This window comes from Schistocerca americana, chromosome 7, assembly GCF_021461395.2.
Source record: "Schistocerca americana isolate TAMUIC-IGC-003095 chromosome 7, iqSchAmer2.1, whole genome shotgun sequence".
Lineage (NCBI taxonomy): Eukaryota > Metazoa > Arthropoda > Insecta > Orthoptera > Acrididae > Schistocerca > Schistocerca americana.
This window is the reverse complement of record NC_060125.1, coordinates 318,716,931-318,739,117: the sequence shown is the minus strand read 5'-3', so window position 1 is coordinate 318,739,117 and position 22,187 is coordinate 318,716,931. Positions and strand designations below refer to the sequence as shown.

The following is a 22,187-nucleotide window of genomic DNA, read 5'->3' as shown; positions in this document are numbered from 1 at the left end:
AAAGCTGTATATGAAACTCCTATTTGTAAGAAATGGAGATTTCCTAGACAGTTTCAGTTATTGTACTACTGGTCAGTAAGCTGAGCTTCAAAAACTGGAGAACTCCCTTCATTCCCCAGTGTGGATCGGTGTGAACTTAAGCTGTATATGAAACTCCTATTTGTAAGAAAGGGAGATTTCCTAGACAGTTATCGGTTATTGTACCACTGGTCAGTAAGCTGAGCTTCAAAAACTGGAGAACTCCCTTCATTCCCCAGTGTGGATCGGTGTGAAAAAAAGCTGTATATGAAACTCCTATTTGTAAGAAAGGGAGATTTCCTAGACAGTTTCAGTTATTGTACTAATGGTCACGTTCCGTATGGATCATAGGACGAAAATACTATGAATGAGTGTAGGGACAAAAGAGTATACAGAAGATTGGTGACAAATGGCTCATTTTTGTACTGACAGATGTTTTAAAAACCACACACAGGAGAAAATAAACAACCGTGGGAAATTATATTTGCACAATGAGCAAAAGCAGCGAGAAACCTTGATATTCAAATAATTTGCCATTAAGATGATCCCAGTATCTATAATGTGCTTTTTGGATGCATTTCGAAACATAGAAATAGAGATACTAATAAACAAAGATAGAGTTCTTTAACACTGTAAGCTAAACAACAATAATAGTAATAAAGCGAAAGACACAGGTCCTTATAATACTAAAACTGATTGTATTACAATTGTATTCGGCGACTAGGTATACAAGCATCTCGGCAAACGGGAACAATCAGAAATAAAGCCCCTATCCAACATGAAATTACGCGGAAGATGTTTTCAGTCGAACAATCAACCATAGAAAAAGAAAAGAAAAATGTTAAAGTAATCGGTTTAACTTAATTTTGTGGCTTCTTAACTTTTCGATGAAAGATAATGATCTCTGGACCATTATATTTGTTTATGCCAAGATCGAATTCTACATTGAGTGGATTACATTAGGTAAAAGCTGGGAATGATGCGATAATAAGCTGGAAAAATATCATGGGATGATGCTGTAATACAATATGAAATAAGTGTATTATTAAAAGTAAAAAGACAGTGATGATAAGAGAAACATAAAACATCACAAACTTGGATATAATTGATGCTATAAAACACAGATCTTCCAAAAGTGTCAAGGAAGAGTGTGTAAAATTATCTAAATGTCAAAGTTATGCTATAAGGAAAGTGACGCAGTCAGCCAGTGCAGATATCAGCCCCCTCAGTACAGACACGTTCACAAAATACGCAAAAAACTTCAGACACATAAATCACAAAAATTAAAATCAAATGTGGATATAATCAACATACGGCATCAGTACATTTGAAGTATTACGCAACCACATTAGAATTTATAGATATTAACGTCAAACTTACAAGCAGTATTGAGCATTTTTTGACCTACGAGCAACAAAAGACCAGTATTGCAGACTGTCTGCCTGATTGTTTTAATCAGATAATTTACATTCCTCTCATGCATTATCTCATAAGGCTAGATTTACAATTGTAAGGCTTGATACAGCACGTTACCAACGGAACTGCAAACTAATGATAGTATTGTGAAGGATTCGAAGTTGTTACAATAATGTTCCACATTGTATCATAGAAGGCTGAGCTACGAATCTAGTGCTAGTGTGTTTATACGAGTTTCGAAGAGTTGACCCCATAAGCCAACCATTCGCCGAGTGTTAACTGACATCATGCGTTTGAAGTAGAAGTTGCGAAACAAGTCATTTTATGCTTTTAGAGTCTTATCCAGAACAACTGTTTCCAACATATGTAAGCGCAGTAACGGCCAGCTTGTTTATCAGCTTACTGTGGTGTTACGTGGCGCACTCATGTGGCTGTTACCAGTCACCACCTTAGATAAGATGTCTTTGAAGGCATCTATACGATGTTGGCACAAACTATTATACATCGATTATCAAAGGTATCATTAGTTTTCGATTTCTCTAGATGCATTTCGGGCTACCCCATCATCAGATCTTTAACATAGACATACAGTATCTCGTCACTTGTACACATTCATGTACAACATAAGCTTGCGTAAAACCTTTTGCGACGAAGACAAGTGTGTAATTATTAGTATTACTTTCTTTGTTTCCGTAAACTGTTACATTTTTGGGGATATGAATATTGGATATTACTTGCAGATGTAGGTAAACAACTACATTATTTTATGTCCAGTGGAAACATGATTTCGTAAATACAGTGGGAATAGAATGAAGTTTTTTTTAGAGTGGTGTTATAATCTCTTAGCTTCCCGTGAAAAAGTGTCAGTATTTAATGTGTATCGACCGTGTGTAATGGAGTCTCAATCTGGTAGCACAGGATTATTGTGGTAGGTACCTAGCATGAGGCACACTTGTGCAGACTTGCTTCTGGCTACAGTAAACTATGCAAAACAGACTAGTGATTGATGCTAAATGAAACTGATACATGGGTATCGATTGCAACTGTCAATCGGTGGTGTAGTTGTATCGAAGCGGCTCAAGTCAGAGGTCATACTCGTTTCGAGCATAGGAAAAGCTCTTTGCCCGCGCGCTTGACTATGAAGCTGTGGGCGGGCAACGGAAGAGGTTTCCTGTAAGAAGGTTTGACGAATAACCTGTGGTGTACGCGGCCGCGCTTCGGCATTCGGTATACCGCAGTTGTTTTGATGCATCGAAGAGTGGCGAAAGCGGGCCAGTGAGATGCCTGTGTTTGACTGGCAGTGCACCACAAGTCTCTGAGCACTATGGGACTTAACATCAATGGTCATCAGTCCCCTAGAACTTAGAACTACTTAAACCTAACAAACCTAAGGACATCACACAACACCCAGCCATCACGAGGCAGAGAAAATCCCTGACCCCACCGGGAATCGAACCCGGGAACCCGGGCGCGGGAAGCGAGAACGCTACCGCACGACCACGAGCTGCGGACGCACCACAAGTGTTTGAATAGTTACTGTGTTCTACTTGACCCATCACGTTAACTGGGTTTCGAAAATTTTGTTTGCTCATGCTTTGAGAAGTGTGGCGGATGCTGTCTTTCATGCTCCAGTGAGGATTAACGTTTCTTTCTGTTATCCATTGTAGAAGCAGAAAGGTTTGTTTGTAGACAAAGAGATGGTCTGAGTGTGATGCTTGCTAAATGTTATTAGTTGATGGTTTGTGTTTACCGAGGGTAGGTTCCTATGCTGAAAGGAACGGCATAAGTAGTATAATTCTGGTTCCCGAGTACAGGAAAGGTGGCTGTCAGCTCAAGATTCTGTAAGTGTTCACGTATTCTAGTTTCATCATTTCCAAGAGTAAAGTTGTGGGTTATTCTGTTGGATGATAAGTACTTAAGGCTCAAAGTGAAGTGGTTAAATATTGAGAGGAACAAAAAGTTTAAACTCGTTAATGAAAAAAACCCTAAGCTCTAATTTTGGTGTTAAATCTTAAGGGAACCGACAGTTGTAGTGTTGGTCACTGCTGAGATTGTTGATTTCAAACTGAAGTTATCTTCTTGTTACGTACGTAACAGGCTTGAGGAAGACTGGCCTTTTGACAGTCCGTCACGCTGACCATTCAGCTACCGGGGGCGGACATACCATTGTAGTGATACTTACTGTCTAGTTGCGTGCACTAATGACTGTTTGTTTTGTCTTAGGTTGAAGGTAACACAGAGGGTGGCCACTTCGCAGTTCTGGAGCTATATGCATTGGCTTAATATATATATATATATGTGCGTGTGTGTGTGGCAAGTACCTCGAAGTGATTAAAGAAATCATGCTAGTTTTGGTGAGAACGTATGTGACTTAGTGCCACCAATCAGTAATGTTAAATTTTTTGATTTGTTTGATTAAAACGGTCCATGATCCGAAATCACGATGTAAATAATCGTGTTGAAATCTCTAAGTACCAAACCATGTTCCATAAATGACGTTGATAAATGTTTTGTAAGTCTATCGTCTAGAGGCTTTCCACTCAAAGATCACTGCATCCAAGCTACCACACTCTGAAGATTTTAAAAGGGTCGTTAGTTCCGAAGTAATTCCATCTGCTTCACCAATCCCAACAGAACACCCCCCCCCCTCCCACCGGGTTCCTAACAGAAACCAGAATAGAGATATGGCAGACAACATCCGCGCACCATATTCATTACGATCCTTAAATGCAACTATACTAATGGCTTATTCAACAAATACAAGCACCAGGGTGTTGGTATACCATTAGATATCTCTTGTGTTATACCCAATCTCCTTGGACTGAACTACCAACTGTTCTTTTTGCTTTTCAGAATGAAGACCTGCAGGCAGCGCTCAACGCGTTGATAACCAGCTCTGAAGAGGACAGGCTGCGCTTTGCACCTCTGTAAGTACTCACATTCCACGTAATAAGCTTTTCTTGATGCAGCCTGCAAGATTTTTTTGTGGCAACGTACACTTTTACACTCAATTCAATGACAGGTATCTACTGTAAACTAACAAATGCGTCACCCTTCAATACATAGGGATTAAGTAACAATTCTCAATTAAGGAAACACGTTATCCCCGAATTCCAGATCTGCGAATTAAAATTTGAAGTACCATAACATTTTCTCTACTTTCCGCTGAATTCGTTGCGACAGACATCTGTATCATACGACGACCTCCTCCTGCATAATCCATAGCGTTGACAGTCGGAAACGACGATGTGCTATCATTGTAAACGATTTTGTGCGTTTGTAGTACCTGCTAGTAAAATATCAATACAGCGTCAGTCACCATAGTCAGTTGCTACTTGTGGCGACGAAGGGAGTCTTGTTACTACCTCAGGTGTATATCAACTTAATACAGCACGAAAACTTTGCGAACTAACTCCATGAATGTGTTCGCGTTACACTGCGTTTCTAATCCTGCCCAAATATTTCTCTTAAAAGCGGAGTGTGAGATGGTTTGATAATCCCTGACGAATTAAAAATCACACAACCTTGAGTTTCATGGGCAGTGCTCTCGCCAACTGAGCTACTAAAGCACCACTTTCAGTCTGCCCTGCAGCGTCGCTTCTTCCGCTACCTCTCTGAAACTTTTCCAACTACACAGAAGCTCTGCTGTATATCTTGCTAGACGTAAGGGAGCTTGAATCAGTTCTCGTTGTTGATGAAGAGAGAACGGTAGTATCATTAGTGCACTGTAATGGAAGCGACACGAGACCAATTTGAGACTGGAAACTTAAGTTTTTCACTTCTGCGTGTGACTTTCGAGTGAAGTTAAAGGAACGTACCTATTTACTGGCCTGAACTTGTACGCTTTTATGCCTCCAAAACAGTTTTTGAGGGAAGTTTTAATTTTCTGTCTTCATTAACGTCCTGTTTTCATCTCAAGAAATCTATTGCGGAAGGACTCGTTTGCTAGTGGAAGCGTACAGACTATATGCTCTGTCTGAAGCAACATGTGGAGACTCGTTTCTGCTATTCAAATACGATGTGACAAAATGTCCTGATCGGTGTGATGTGTCATGTGCTGCTACAGTCGTGACTGACAGTAAATGCTGAACGCTACGAAACACAGTTACTCAGTTTGAATTGTGCACTTAAACACAAACGCCTGCAATGTATTCAGAGGATTGTCAAACCACATGTTGTAAACCGAGTAAAGGAAACAAAAGGACTATCGATGGGATTTCTTATCCCACTCGCCATGTTCAACGTACATCGCCCTTCCGAATACTACACTCCTGGAAATTGAAATAAGAACACCGTGAATTCATTGTCCCAGGAAGGGGAAACTTTATTGACACATTCCTGGGGTCCGATACATCACATGATCACACTGACAGAACCACAGGTACATAGACACAGGCAACAGAGCATGCACAATGTCGGCACTAGTACAGTGTATATCCACCTTTCGCAGCAATGCAGGCTGCTATTCTCCCATGGAGACGATCGTAGAGATGCTGGATGTAGTCCTGTGGAACGGCTTGCCATGCCATTTCCACCTGGCGCCTCAGTTGAACCAGCGTTCGTGCTGGACGTGCGGACCGCGTGAGACGACGCTTCATCCAGTCCCAAACATGCTCAATGGGGGACAGATCCGGAGATCTTGCTGGCCAGGGTAGTTGACTTACACCTTCTAGAGCACGTTGGGTGGCACGGGTTACATGCGGACGTGCATTGTCCAGTTGGAACAGCAAGTTCCCTTGCCGGTCTAGGAATGGTAGAACGATGGGTTCGATGACGGTTTGGATGTACCGTGCACTATTCAGTGTCCCCTCGACGATCACCAGTGGTGTACGGCCAGTGTAGGAGATCGCTCCCCACACCATGATGCCGGGTGTTGGCCCTGTGTGCCTCGGTCGTATGCAGTCCTGATTGTGGCGCTCACCTGCACGGCGCCAAACACGCATACGACCATCATTGGCACCAAGGCAGAAGCGACTCTCATCGCTGAAGACGACACGTCTCCATTCGTCCCTCCATTCACGCCTGTCGCGACACCACTGGAGGCGGGCTGCACGATGTTGGGGCGTGAGCGGAAGACGGCCTAACGGCGTGCGGGACCGTAGCCCAGCTTCATGGAGACGGTTGCGAATGGTCCTCGCCGATACCCCAGGAGCAACAGTGTCCCTAATTTGCTGGGAAGTGGCGGTGCGGTCCCCTACGGCACTGCGTAGGATCCTACGGTCTTGGCGTGCATCCGTGCGTCGCTGCGGTCCGGTCCCAGGTCGACGGGCAGGTGCACCTTCCGCCGACCACTGGCGACAACATCGATGTACTGTGGAGACCTCACGCCCCACGTGTTGAGCAATTCGGCGGTACGTCCACCCGGCCTCCCGCATGCCCACTATACGGCCTCGCTCAAAGTCCGTCAACTGCACATACGGTAACGTCCACGCTGTCGCAGCATGCTACCAGTGTTAAAGACTGCGATGGAGCTCCGTATGCCACGGCAAACTGGCTGACACTGACGGTGGCGGTGCACAAATGCTGCGCAGCTAGCGCCATTCGACGGCCAACACCGCGGTTCCTGGTGTGTCCGCTGTGCCGTGCGTGTGATCATTGCTTGTACAGCCCTCTCGCAGTGTCCGGAGCAAGTATGGTGGGTCTGACACACCGGTGTCAATGTGTACTTTTTTCCATTTCCAGGAGTGTATTTGTTTCACTCATTGCAGCATAAACTTTAATACAGTATTTCATATCTCTCAGCGATCTCGAAAATTATCCCCATGAGTGGATCACCCCAAAAGAGGTTGCATTTTTTATCGCAGGATCCTTTTTTTATGTGAAAACTGGGAGAGGATTTAGCTGCTGAAGGTCATTACTTTCAGTAAATTATCTGATACAGTCGTTTTAAGAAAAGTAAATTGGTCTTCTGTCCATCAAACAATGCGAATATATTCAATTACTCAGAATCGTAATAAAAGGACAGTTCTAAATAATGGTTCAGTCTCGGCCTAGGGAATCGTGTCCTGAGTGAATTCCACGCAGTAGTGGACAACATGCCCTCTTAAAATTTCCTGGAATATTTATTCTGGAACAGTCTCAAAACTATGACTAAGTTATCTCTGCGCAACATCTTTTTTAATTCCAAGACTTCTAATTCAGCAGGGGCTGCATGAGAGTTTCTGTGAAGCGGGTTAGGTTGGAGAAAGTTTGTAGCAGAAGTTGTAACGGAGGGCAGTGTGTCGTACATGAATGACGCATTCAGTAAGACCACTGTCCCTGAAAGACAAGTTCTGCGTTCGTGTCCACATCTGGCCCACGGTTTTAATCTAAGACTTGAATGTTTCACATTAATGTAATATAATATCAAGTGAAACATCAAAAACTTACTGTGAAAGTAGAGTGGTAATCCCAGTACGACGACTTTGTTACTAAAAACAGTATCATACAAAACTGGCTACTACTCTTCGTCATTCCTGCATTGTCATAACTGTGACAATGTGATGTACTGCGGAGAAGTAGGGAGAGGGTTAAAAGTGGTGGTCTGAAACACTACATTGCAAAGTGCTTTGTAATCTGTTAGAAAACTGGAAATGAACGTTAGCGAGAATTTGAGACGTGGTGTTTAGTAGATGATGCTGAGAAACAAATGCTCTGATTAGTTAATAATTGAGTGTCTCTGTAGAAACCACAATGAGAGAAATAAATGGGAATAGGTTAAAAATAAGAACAAGGACGGGCAAATATTTTCTGAAACGATTTGTTTAAAAGTAAGAAATAAAATATTAAAGAAAAATTTGATGTACCTTTCCAGGGCGCTCGAAATCAAGTGCTACAAATAAGGCACATGTTTTATTTCTTACTTCTAGACAAATTATTTTCCAAAACATTTGACCGGTTGTTCAGATTTATGTGGCATAATAAGGTATACGGTTCTTGGCGGTATAAAAAATTTAAGCTCCTAAGTCTACGCAATCTAAAGATACGGTCACTTAAGTCGCTTATTTAGATACGGGCAAAATTCACTCATTAGAACCCCAGGGTATTTCCCACTGACATATAACCGTAAAATTTGGCGAGCTGGAAGGTTTGGCTTGTAAAAAATGGCTCTCAGCACTATGGGACTTAACATCTATGGTCATCAGTCCCCTAGAACTTAGAACTACTTAAACCTAACTAACCTAAGAACAGCACACAACACCCAGCCATCACGAGGCAGAGAAAATTCCTGACCCCGCCGGGAATCGAACCCGGGAACCCGGGCGTGGGAAGCGAGAACGCTACCGCACGACCACGAGATGCGGGCAGCTGGAAGGTTTCGCAGTGTACAGATAATTGTTAATTGTAATTATATGACACCAAAAACTTATTTCCAGGATGGAGTAATGACCGTATTAAGAAAAGAATAGTAGCTGCTCACCACATACCGGAGATGCCGAGTAGGACATAGACGCAACAAAAAGACTGTCAGACAAAGCTTTCGACCAAACAGGCCATCATTAGAATAGGCAAAACACACACACACACACACACACACACACACACACACACACACACACACACACACACGCACGCACGCACGCACGGACACACACAAAATACTCTCTGGCTGCTAAGGCCCGACTGTGAGCAACAATGTATATTGGGAGAAGCAAAGTAGGTGAAAGTAGGTGTTGGAGTAAGGAAGAGGCTGGGGCGGGGAGGGGAATGGATAGCCGGATGGGAATGCGGGACAGTGTATTGATGACCTCCATTTGTTCAGATATCGCCAGTCCTTAACCCTCACCAACATAGTCCTGCAAACGCATGCCAATAAGGCCCAAACCTCCACGCAAAACCTCCTCCCCATCTGTAAAATTCTTCTGCCACGCAATCACAAATTACTGGGTCCCATATGAAACACTGAAACTGTTACCTCCCGCGAACTAGATTATTATGCACAACGTCACCTCAAAACACTCTCTGTCCTGTCCACTTCCTTCTTCCACATTGGACTACCGCTATCCACCACCTCTACATCAATCTACAAATCTCTGGCACAGCCACTCGTACCTGACAAATTCTGCCTTGTAGATCTACTACGTTTACCCAACGAACTCCCTGCCTTCACCATATAGAGTGCAGACCCTAAACGGATCAGAAAACCTTTAGCCTCACAGAAGTATCAGTTCTTCCCAGAGCCCTCACTTTTTTCCCCACCACCTAATTCAGTCATGCAGGTCTTGTTAAAGACCTTCTTTTCATCCCCAGGTCCCTAAACCGAAAACTTTTCGGCACTAACCTTGCCAATCGCACTCAACCAAAGACCAATGTTGAAACCTGCCTGACACGGTTCACTGTACCATCCAACCATGATCCATTCCCCCCCCCCTCTCCCCCCTCCCAGTGCCTTCAAATCACTCCCTGTTAGTTTTCCAGAATTTCTTAACATCAGGCCTTACCTCACCGTCATTCCCTCATTCCCTAAATCCATCAACATGAAAGCTAACATTAGATCTGTAGGAAGAACAGCAATCAAGCACCTAAAACTGATCCCAATTTTATAATCCTACCTTCTGACAAAGGCTCCACTACTGTTGTTTTAAACTAATTGCCAATCAGTTGTCAGTTTCATTCAGCCACAAACCCTGCCAAAGTGACCCTATTCCAGAAATCCAGCAAGATCTCCAGCCTCTTCTGAAATCTTTAGCCCCGTCCCAGAGCCTCTCACTGGAGTCCATTCCTCTCCTCATCCTAACCATTCACGGGATTTCCTCTACATTCTTCATAGTCCATAAACCCAGCCACCCAGGTTGCATCTTTGTGGCTAATTACTGTGCCTCCATTGAGATAATCTCTGGTCTCATAGACCAACACCTTCAGGCTGTTGTCTGCAACCTACTTTCCTATACAAAAGATATCAACCATTTCTTCCACCAACTCTATACAGCACCTGTTCTTTTACTTCATAGTGCCCTGCTAATAACTACTTATCCATCCCCCTAACGACAGTAGCCTTTCTGCAGTTGCATACTACCTTTCCCAACGCCTTCATGCACTCCAAATTTACAACTTCATTCCTAGTCGCCATGACCATCTACATTTTCGTCCTTAATTACTTCTCCTTTGAAAGGGTCACTTACAAATAAGTCCAGGATATGGGTATGGACTGTCACATCGCACCATCCTACGTCAACCTCTTCTTGGATCATCTAGAGGAATCGTCTCTAGCTCATAATCCCAAGCTCAAGTCCTGATTCACTGATGACATGTTCATGATCTGGGTCAAGGGCGAGGACCCCTATCCTCATTCCTCCTGAACCTCAACACCGTCTCCTACACCCGCCTCACTTGGTCCTCCCAACAAGCCTCATTCCTCAGTGTTGACCTCCATCTAAAGATTGTTAAATCAGTACGTCTCCTGTTGTGGTTGCCAGGAGAGCCAACAATGTGTTACTAGAGGAGGCCGAAATGCATACGCTTTAGCTCACGCAGGTGGCGCGAGGACTGGAACAGGACAAGGAAATTAGAATTTAGAAAAATGGACGTAGCTGGTGGCATACTTAAGTTTAATCCATTAATGATGAACATCGCTCTTGATGGTACATGATTCACAATATCAATAGTAACTCAATATGGCGGCATGTTAGGTCGTAGCAAATGACGTAGCTGAAGGCTATGCTAAACTATCGTCTCGGCAAACGAGAGCGTATTTTGTCAGTGAACCATCGCTAGCAAAGTCGGTTGTACAACTATGGCGAGTACTATACCTGCCGTGTGGTGGCGCTCGGTCTGCAATCACTGATAGTGGCGACACGCGGGTCCGACGTATACCACCGGACCGCGGCCGATTTAAAGGCTACTACCTACCAAGTGTGGTGTCTGGCAGTGACACCACATTCCTCCCACGCAAATCGGCGTACGGTTGTGTCATAAGGCTTCCGCCCGCCGTGGGGAGGACCCCACGTTGACGTATGCGACGAGGTGGGGAGCCTAACAAAAGGCGAGGCTGTGCCACCCGCAACCTGCCATTCGGACCGCGGGGAGCTAGGAAATGCCTGAAAACCTGCTCCTGGGTGCACGCCAACATGCGGTGTATGCGCCCGTAGAGAGACAGGAGGGGCCGAAGGGTCGACCTCCATCGGGCCGGGGCACCCGACGGACGAAGACGACATATGGTCCGGAGCGGGCAAGAGTCACGCTGGTCACGGGGAGCGATCGGCGGCGCGTGACCCTGGGAGGCGCCCGGCGGCTGCAGCGAAGCGTCCACTGCGGGCGTCGCCGGCGGGATAACAGGCGGCAGCGGCGGCGGTGGCGGCGGCGTGTCGTCATGGGGCAAAATGGAAGGCAGCGTCGGTAACACCTGGGGATGAGGCGAGCCAGTAGATGGGTGACCAGGGCGTTGACCGGACGGCCCGTCGCTGAAAGCAGACGGGGAGCGGCTGATCCCGTGCGACGACAGAGGCGCAGCTGATTGAGATGCCGACGCACCTCACCAGAGGCCCCTAAAACCAGGTACATAGCGCGGCCGAGGCAGCGAAAAATGCGCCCTTCGAGCCAACGCCGTGAACCTCGATAGTGGCGATAGTAGACAACGTCGCCTGGAGCAAAAGCAGGTGTCTGCCGCTGCACAGGAACCTGATGCGGCGGATGTAGCAAAGACATCAAGGTTCGATGATGACCATAGAGCAACTCAGCCGGCGAGCGACCATCTCGGGACCGAAAACGATACGAGGACAAAAAGCACAATAACGCGTCCTCCCGAGAATGCGACTCTTTCAACTTCAACATCTGTTACTTGAAACTCCTGACCAATCGTTCAGCGGCACAGTTTGACTGTGGCGAAAACGGCGCGGACGTCAGATGTTGAATACCATTGGTCTTGCAGAATTACTGAAATTCTGCCGACATCAATTGTGGGCCATTGTCGGAAACAATAGTCTGTGGAAGACCTTCAATGCAAAAGATAGCAAATAACGCTGGATGGTGGCAGATGACGTCGTGGAAGACATCATGACAACAAAAGGAAAATTACCGAATGAATATCCATAACCACCCATCGAGCATTCCAGAATGGACCAGCAAAATCGATGTGTAAGCGTTCCCAAGGGGAAGTGGCCTTTGGCCATGCAAAGAATTTCCGCGGTGGTGCTGATTGTTGTTCGGCACACGCCATGCAAGAAGAGCAGATATCCGTAATCGCGGCATCGATTCCGAACCAAGTACAGCGCTGAGGAGCAAGTTGTTTCGTTCTCACTATACCCCAATGTCCTTGGTGGAGAAGATGTAAGACAGAAGACTGTAACGAACATGGGACCACGACTATGGACTGATCATTATCAGAACGCAACAGCAAAACACCACGTCGAACAAAAAGTCTCTCCTTGTGAGCTAAAAATCGGCGAACGAACGGATCCCCGATCCGTGACTTTGACAAGGGCTATTGCGTAGCAACCAAAAGCAGAACGGTAGCAAGGACAGGGTCGGGAGCTGTGGCTGTAGCTACACGACGAAAATCAATCGGAAAAGATTCGACCACGTCCTCGGTTTCCACATCAATGAACATGCAAGCAAGTTCGGAGGAATCGATTGCCCTATCCTCAGCAACAGACAAGCGGGACAACGCATCGGCGTTTCCGTGCTTAGCAATGGACCGATACAAGATATCGTAGCGGTACTGCGAGAGGAAAATAGACCAGCGAATGAATTTCTGCGCTGTACGTGGAGGTACAGGCTTGGTCGGATGAAAAAGCGATGTCAAAGGTTTGTGGTCTGTGATTATGGTAAAGTGACGACCATACAAGAAATCATGAAACTTTGTAACACCAAATACGAGAGCCAATGCTTCTTTCTCGATCTGTGAATAATTTCTTTACGTAGACGAGAGCAATTTGGACGAAAAGGCAATAGGGCGATCGTGCGATCCATCTTTGTGCGCAACCACAGCACCGATCCCGAAATCCGATGCATCCACCATCAACAAATGGGGCTTATGGGGATCGAATGGCGTAAGGAAAGTATTGGAAAGCAACGTCGATTTCAACTGGCGAAAGGCGCCTTCGCATTCCGTCATCCAGACGAACGGAACGCCTTTACGGCGTAAGCGATGAAGCGGAACTGAAATGGAAGAGGCATGTGGCACATATCTGTTATAGTAATTTATTTTTCCCAGCACACTCTGTAGCTCCTTCAAATTCTGCGGCGAAGGCAAGTCTTGTATGTCAGGAAGGTGCGTGGGACTGGGGTGTATGCCTTGGGCATTGAGGGCATGACCCAGTCATGGCAAATCACGAGCAAAAAACACACATTTGTCCTTTCGCAAGCGAAGACCATTTTGTCGCAAGACCTGAAATAATGTTCTGAGATTGGCCAAATGTTCTTCTTCCGTCCTTCCGGAGATCAGAATATCGTCCAGATAGTTTGCTGCAGTATGGACCGGCGCACAAACAGTTTGTAGATATTGCTGAAACAACGCAGGGGCGGATGCACACCCGAATGGCAGTCGTTTGAATTGATACAACCCAAGATGCGTGTTAACCACCAAAACGCGCTGGGATTCTTCGTCCACCGGTATTTGCAAGTACGCATCTGCTAGGTCCAACTTCGAAAAATATTTACCCGGGCACAGTTTGTCAAAAAGGTCTTCCGGGCGGGGTGAAGGAAAAAGTTGCAATCACAAGTTGTGGATTCACTGTTGCCTTGAAGTCCACACAGAGTCTCAATTTTCCGGAAGATTTTGGCAAAATTACTAAGGGTGATGCCCAGAGAGAAGCCTGCACACGTTCAATTACACCTTGTGATTCCAAATCGTGTAATGTTTTTGTGACCTCATCACGCAATGCGTGGGGAACATTGCGCGCTCCGAAAAATTTCAGTTGCGCGTTTACTTTCAGTTCCCAATGTGCTTTATAGTTCTTAGCGCAACCGAGGCCCGGTGCAAAAATGTCTGCAAATTAATCACATAGACGAGAAACACTGTCTGAAGGCACATTCTGGTTCACTGAGAGGACCTGATTCACTATAGACAAGTTAAACAACTGAAATAAATCGAAACCAAACAAGTTCACTGCAAAAGAAGAACGAAGGATGTAAAATGACACAAGTTTTGTTTGTCCGTTGTATGTTGCAGGAAGACTGCACTGTCCTAACACAGGGATATCTTGACCTGCAGCATGCAACGGAGGTGTGCCCAGCTGTTTGTACGTGTCTTGATTTATCAGTGAAACTGCAGCTCCGGTATCGAGCTGGAATGGTATCAGTTTGCCATTAATGTCCAAGTCTACAAAAAGTTTAATGTCCTGCTGACGACAAGAGCGACTGTCTCGTGCAACGTGAACTGACACTGGTACAAAATCACTTGCGACTCCACGGGATTTCTGGCGATGTCGACGCACACTATTTGTGGGACGAACACAGTCAGTGTTAGAGAGAGTGGCACTGGGTGAGGTGGAATGAACTACATGAATTTCCATGGGTGCAGTCTCGCGAGCCTGAGTATCCTTGGTTCGATTCCGATTCCGGCGCGAAGCAAAGGGCCTGGAATGGTTTTGAGCTTCCGATCTGAGCTTTTTCTGGCAAACACTCTGAACACGTCCTTTTTTATTACAGAAAAAGCAAATAGCTTGGCGTGACGGGCAAGTCTCACACGAATGTGTAGTAGCTCACCGCAGGCATGATTTGAGCACTGCATTTGCTTGCCAGGGCGGCATATGTGGCTGAGAACCTGGCGGTAGCGGCGCGGCCGGGCGCGAGGACTGTTTACTGCAGCTCACCCAGCGGGGCGGTTAACCTGACACACGGGTGGCGAAGTTTCAAATGATTCCTGAGCAAAGTCAAGTGTGTCCTGCCGATCCAATATGTCCATCACTTGTTGAAGGGAGGGATTGACTAGTTTCAAAATCTGTTCCCTTATACGAACATCAGAAATGTTCTGTGCAATTGCATCACGTACCATAGTATCTGAATAAGGGAGTCTACATTGACACTTAAAAGAACACTCCTTAGTAAGGCCTTGCCAGGTTACAACCCACTCCCGATTAGTCTGACCTGCTGTACATTTTGTACGAAAGAAGGTATACCGTTTCGCAACTACATTGACTGATTCTTTGAAATATGCATCTAATGCAGACAAAATTTCTTCATAGGACAGAGTTGTTACGTCACATCGGGGAAATAATTTGACTATCACACAGTACGTGTTCACCCCGACTGATGATAACAAAAAAGGCTGCCGCTCGTTACCTTGAATTCTGTAGGCAACAAGATGGAATCCAAATTGGCGTGACCACTCCATCCATCTTTCCAGTGCAGCATCAAAAGGTCGAAAAGTTGGTGCAACTGCGTGTTGTGCCTGCGTTAGCGGTGGAGGGGCTGCTGCCGCATCATTTTGCATCACACATTGACCCTGGATGAGCTGTCCAAGGGCTTCCAGTAAGGCCTGCGTCTGCTGATTCTGTAAGCGATAAAATCGGACAGTACATTTGGAGATTGTGGCGAAGCCGTTACACCAATAAATCAGGGCAATATCGATAAGAACGCGGTTTTGCCTCGTCACCATTGTTGTGGTTGGCAGGAAAGCCAACACCATGTTACTAGACGAGGCCAAAATGCACGCATTTTAGCTCACGCAGGCTGGCGTGAGGTCTGGAACAGGACAAGAAAATTAGAATTTAGAAAAACGGATGTAGCTGGTGGCATACTTAACTATAATCCATTAATGATGAACGTCGCTCTTGACAGTACATGATTCACAATATCAATAGTAACTGAATATGGCGCCTTGCTAGGTCCTAGCAAATGACGTAGCTGAAGGCTATGCTAAACTGTCGTCTCGGCAAATGAGAGCGTATTTTGTCAGTGAACCATCGCTACCTAAGTCGGTTGTACAACTGGGCCGAGTGCTAGGAAGTCTCTCTAGACCTGCCATGTGGCGGCGCTCGGTCTGCAATCACTGATAGTGGCGACACGCGGGTCCGACGTATACTACCAGACCGCGGCCGATTTGAAGGCTACCACCTAGCAAGTGTGGTGTCTGGCGGTGATACCACATCTACCATATCAAATCTACGAACCACTATCAATATTTCCACTTTGACAGCTGACACCCATTCCATAGAAAGATACCTGTCCATACAGCCGAGTGACCAGTGGCTGTCATATCTTTAGTGACCAGTAGTCGCTCTGAAAATATGTCGAGGGTTTCACTGAGGCCTTCAGAGACCGTAATTATCATACAAACCTTATACAATAACAGATTTCCCATCCCTTATCTCTTGTCACAGCCAAATATTCCAGCAAGAGCATAAGCATCTTAAGATGTTCTGGTATATATGAGGCACTAATTTGGTAGTTTCTCACCTTAAATCTGCGATCGTCCGTACATTTCCGACCATATGTATGTGGGTGCTGGCTGGGAGTTCCGTTCAGCATTATTTCTACAGAAATTCCCAGCTCTTTACCATTGCATCCACATCTAGACTCATATACTTACTCAATATATCGTTTTGTTTCATTCACACAATGCAGCTGCCAATCTATTTTCAGTGTTGTACACGAGATGCATACTGGGATGGAGAGCCTAAGCATTCCGCAAAATCATGGTGGGAATAATGCACGTTACACAATATAGTAGCATACGCGCTTCACATATATCAAATAAATTAAATAATTACTGATAATGTCGATATAGCGCACATTCGTTAATATTAGAACAGTCTACATCTACAGATTATAAACTCTGTGAATCACTATCCAGTCCACGAAAACTGGTTGAGGACCAACCGATGTGATCGTTACCCGAGAGGTTTCTTTTCCTGGAATTCATATATTTCGTACTGGGTAACACGAAGCAACAATCCTGAATGTCTGAAAACACCTCCCCTGATAAGCTCAAACATTAAGACACCTGGTGGCGATGGATGATGAATAGTGGCGTTGAGGCACGTGACGCGATAACAAAAGTATGTAATTGGGGCAGACACAGACGGGGGATCACCTAGCGAACATATGACCTCTGCAGCAGACCACCCATACATGATCATTTACTGACCCAACAAAATCGTAAGTTACGATTACAGTGGGCGCGGGACCATTGGAATTTGACCCTCGATCAATGGAAACGTTTCAGATCTTCTGGTGAATCACTTTTGGTCCAGTCAGTAGATGGTCCTCTCCCCGAACACCGTAAACAGTCTCGAAACGTGCAGCGCGCTGTGGACGCTGGCTGGTGTGGACAGTGTTATGCGATGAGAGACATTTCTGGCGCTTGCATGGGACCTGCGTCAGTAATCGGAGACAAGCTGACCTTTAGAACCACCTGCATCCCTTTATGCTGGATGTCTACCCCGACGGAGGTGTCGTTCGTCAGCAGTATAATTGTCCGTGTCTCGGAGCCAGAATCGTGCTACAGTGTTTTGAAGAGCATGGTAGTGAACTCTCGTTGATGTCTCGGCAACGCCTGATGTAAATCCAGTGGAACCCATCTCGGTCGCTATCGGACACCACCAATACGTATGCAAATCAAATACCCATTATTTATGCAAATGTTATGAACTGTTCGTAGACACATAATGCCCCCTCCACAAACCTACCTGCAAACTATCGGATCCCTGATACGCATTATATGTGATGTATTTCTTTCCAAAGACAAACAAACAAACTGTTAAGCAGGTGGTCAAAATGTTTTTTTCCTCATAAGTGTATTTCTTAACCTTATTCCCCCACCATAAAGCCTGATTGAGAGTGGGACCCAATAATCTGTCTTAATTTTCGTTGACGCTAGAAGTAAAATTCAAGCCAGTTTTTTCAAAGTTCTCTTATGGTCACGTAATAAACTGGAAATCTAGTAGAGAAAAGATTTCTCAGAAACTGAAGCTGATCAAAGTGGTATCTTTTCGTGATCATTCTCTACACCGGTAAAGGTTGTTTCAAAACGTACTTTAAGGATATGAAAAGGCTAAATGTCCCTGTTCAAGAGGGACCTACGTTCGCTGTGGATAGAAAAATTCCATACACTTACATGAATATGTTTTATGCTGGACTTCCAAATGTTTTAATTCATGTAAAGTCAGAAGGATACTAGAAATTAATGATAAAACAAATGATCTGTATAATTTGTTGAAGACTTGTTATTATGAAAACTATTAACACAGCATCACCTAATTTATTATTATTTAACGATAGTTCTGCTGTTGACATTCTACTGCAAGGGATGAAATTTCTGCACTGTAGCCATAATTACGTAGAAATGTTGTATCAAAATAGAATTTCCCCCTGAGACAAATAAAACACATTCTACAGCTTTTTAACTGCCAGCAAAAAATACCTGCAATTTTAAAGTACACAGTGGCATTGGTGTTGTGCCAAGGTATGTAAACTAATGATTATCGATATGGACAAATGAAAATGATTCTGGATTTTGATACTCGCGACAAAACTCCGTTTCGAGAACTGTCATGTGTGAAAGAGTATGCACTACACGCTGCTCCATTGTTAATAGTGGTGTTTCCTCACCCGCGAACATATTCGGAGCAACTTGGTACGTTGTTTGGAAAAATTCTTACATAAGAATGCACAATTAAATCTTCTTCAGTCAGTCGAATTTGCTGTTTTCTTAATTTCATCAAAACTCTCAGTTCTGAACACGTGAGGTAATTCTGTAACTCGCACAGTCCTAGCGGATACTTGTCGCTGAGGCTGATGGGAGCGACAGTAAATGGGAAACTGCTTTACGGTCCTTCTACCAGCCACTGTGCCTACTGTCAGCTAGGACTGCGCGAATAGCACATATTTGATGTTCTTTCCTGTAGTGCGTTCGAAACTGATGTGTGCGTGAATGGAGGGCACATCTGGCAGTATCGGGTCATTACCGGCCTCTCGTCGGCTCACGCCATCTTCAGGGGTGGGGGCAGGGGGTAGTATGGTTCAGTCCTCGTTTCTCTGTCAGGTAGCCGCATCGCAATTAAGCGTTTTGGTATTGTATCGCACGTTCGGGATACGTGTACACTTTACTTCTAACGGGTGATGTAAAGCAACATCACTCGTCATTATCAATAAATGGTACAACGTTGTAACACATACTAGCTACGGCATCTGTGACTATTACGCTTCGACTCACATAACGCAACCATACACACACTTACAGTTTTTCTTTTATTCTGGGTCAATCATTAGCATTACCCCAGAAATGAATAAAAAGTAACGCTATTTCCCCAGTTCTATACACGGTTTTGGGAGTTCTTGCCGTGAAGATAAGGTAAATTTCGATGCTGATGCCGCGCGGGATTAGCCGAGCGGTCTTAGGCGCTGCAGTCATGGACTGTGCGGCTGGTCCCGGCGGAGGTTCGAGTCCTCCTTCGGGCATGTGTGTGTGTGTGTTTGTCATTAGGATAATTTACATTTCCTACATTTCCTACATCGCATTAGGCATGGTAATGTGTTGTACTTTTGGAGTTTTCGTATTTTTGTCCCATTCCCGTATGTTATTGTGCTATCCCAGCTAACCAGATTGGGAATCACAATGGCCCTTTTTTTTTTTTAATCAGTTATTCACTGCTAGGAAGAGGACAGGCTGCCGTAGAACTATGTTTTCTTCAGCAGGATACCCTAGTAGGTATGGTGCACGGGCTATTCTCAACTGGGAACAACAGAAAGGGATACCGAGTTCCTGGATTCACCAAGTAATCTACAACGAACATTCGATAATTATATAATTTAATGATCCGTGTTATCTAACATTCCATATTTTACAGACAAAGTGTCAATTCAGAAGAATAATTGTGACTGAAAGAATTCAAGCAAGGTTCGATACATAGGTCAGCGATATGACGTCATAAACAGCATGAAACAATGCCGCATCACGCGTGACCTTTAAATTCAGTAACTAGAGATAGTAATACCATTCATGATACATTTCGCAGACAGCATCTCCGTACATCGCTGAATGTACACACCAAAGTAAATCATTGTACAACAAATAGTGCAGAAGAAATAAACATTCAGTTAGGTGAAAATGGAACTGCAGAGTAAAATTTGTTATAGATACTGGTGAATAATGTGTACAAGTAAGTGTGAAATACGTTAAATTAATGTTTAATGTATGTGACAAGTGGCTTCGTGGCGAAAGCCACAGGTAAAAATCTCTTCGTAAACCCAAGTGTCGACTGCAACCAAACTTGGTACACACATTACTTACTACCTGGAAAGAAATTTAGGTAGCTAGATACATGTTTCACAGATCATTTGAAAGTTTCTTTTATAGAAATGATGTGGGACTAGTAGGTTAGCAGGTTACGTATTCATATGTAGTGTTATCACTAATGAACACATTATTATTTCTAGTCCTACTAAGGCAAATGATTTTTTTACGCTGTCCACTAGTTTTAAGCAGAAATTCGTCAATAGAATAGTATAAGTTGTACAGGAGAAATGATTTTATGTTATAATGAAAACTTGCTTCACCACCTGTCAGACGTTTAATGGGAAAAGATCAATAAAGTCGCCGCTACATGTTGGACTCCTTTCTGAGCCACTGACAGGTTTCACAATGAGTAATAAAAGTCATTTTTCCCTCTAGTGTTGTAGGTGTGGATGGAATTCATCATCGAATATTTGTGTTACGTCGGCGCAGTCAAAAAGCCTAGCTGCTTGAAGAGGTACATACGTGAGATACGTCGGTGAACGTCACATATCATTCTTACTACACGTTTTGTGCAATAATTACTTACTTTCTGTGTGAGAAGTTATTCCAGAAACTTATTCAGTGAGACATTATTGAGTATAAATACGAAATATATGTCAGGAGGCTGATAGGTTTGTTTCCAAGATTAGCGGTTATACGAAACTGTAAAACAGAAAAAATTAATTATTTGAGAAGCTTAGTATTCTGTTTCTTCCCGTTCAAATTTTCCATCAACATGCAAACTAAAAATTTGGAGTGTTCTACCCTATCTATTGAGTTGCTCTTGTGCTACATCAGTTGTTGTCGTGACTGTTTATTGTACAGAACTGGATGTAATGCGGTTTTCAAAATTTAGGGGGCATACATTTTCAAAGGACCACTTAATAATTCCTTGGAAATTTTTATTTACCAACTATTCTGTTGCTTTCTCTCAAATGGGAGTTATTATAACACTAGCATCGTCTGCTATTTAGCTATTACGCTTGTTGAATGGTAAGTGAAAGGCCATTAATTTAGGTAGGGAATAGGATGGACTTAGAATAGAACCCCCTGGGACCCCCCTTGTGATTTTTTTCCCAGTCACTATGATTTTCTACCATTCCGATATTGCCTAAATTATTTAGCACAAGCTTTTGCGTTATGTTTGTTAGGTACGATTTAAACGAGCTGTGCATAAAGCCAGAAATTCTTATAACCAGTGTTTTTAAAAGCGTAACATGATGTACACAATCAATCGCCAAGGCAAGATCACAAAAAGTACCAACTGGCCATGTATTGTTATTTAAGGCGTGTACTGTTTCATGAGTAACTGTATATCATTCTCTGTCAAGTAACCCTTCTGGAATGCAAACTACGATTGTGAAGTAAACTGTTTCCAATTAACTGTGCAGCTACTCTGAGTATATTACTTTTTCAATGTTTTGAAAAATGTTACTAAGGACATTGCTTATTAAGTTGGAACAAATTTTACTGGATCTTTTTTGAAACTCCATCAGTTCTAAAAAAACCTTTGCTGTTCATAATTTTTATGATTGTATTAATTTCAGTGAAGAATGCTGGAGTTACGTGTGGTTGCGTAATGGTTTGTGGAATAACATTTTTAATGTATTCTCCTGCT

The 22,187-nt window shown here is 44.1% G+C and overlaps 1 protein-coding gene across 1 annotated transcript in view; it reads left to right on the top strand.

Annotated features, from left to right (window-relative positions):
- The window catches only part of LOC124622908 (head-specific guanylate cyclase-like), a gene marked incomplete at its 5' end in the record, with an annotated part of 502,892 nt that overhangs the window by 199,592 nt on the left and 281,113 nt on the right, over positions 1–22,187 (top strand). Inside the window, one exon of the mRNA XM_047148698.1 lies at positions 4,288–4,361. Within this exon, the coding sequence (XP_047004654.1) occupies positions 4,288–4,361 (74 nt within the window). The remainder of the gene's footprint in view (positions 1–4,287; positions 4,362–22,187) is intronic.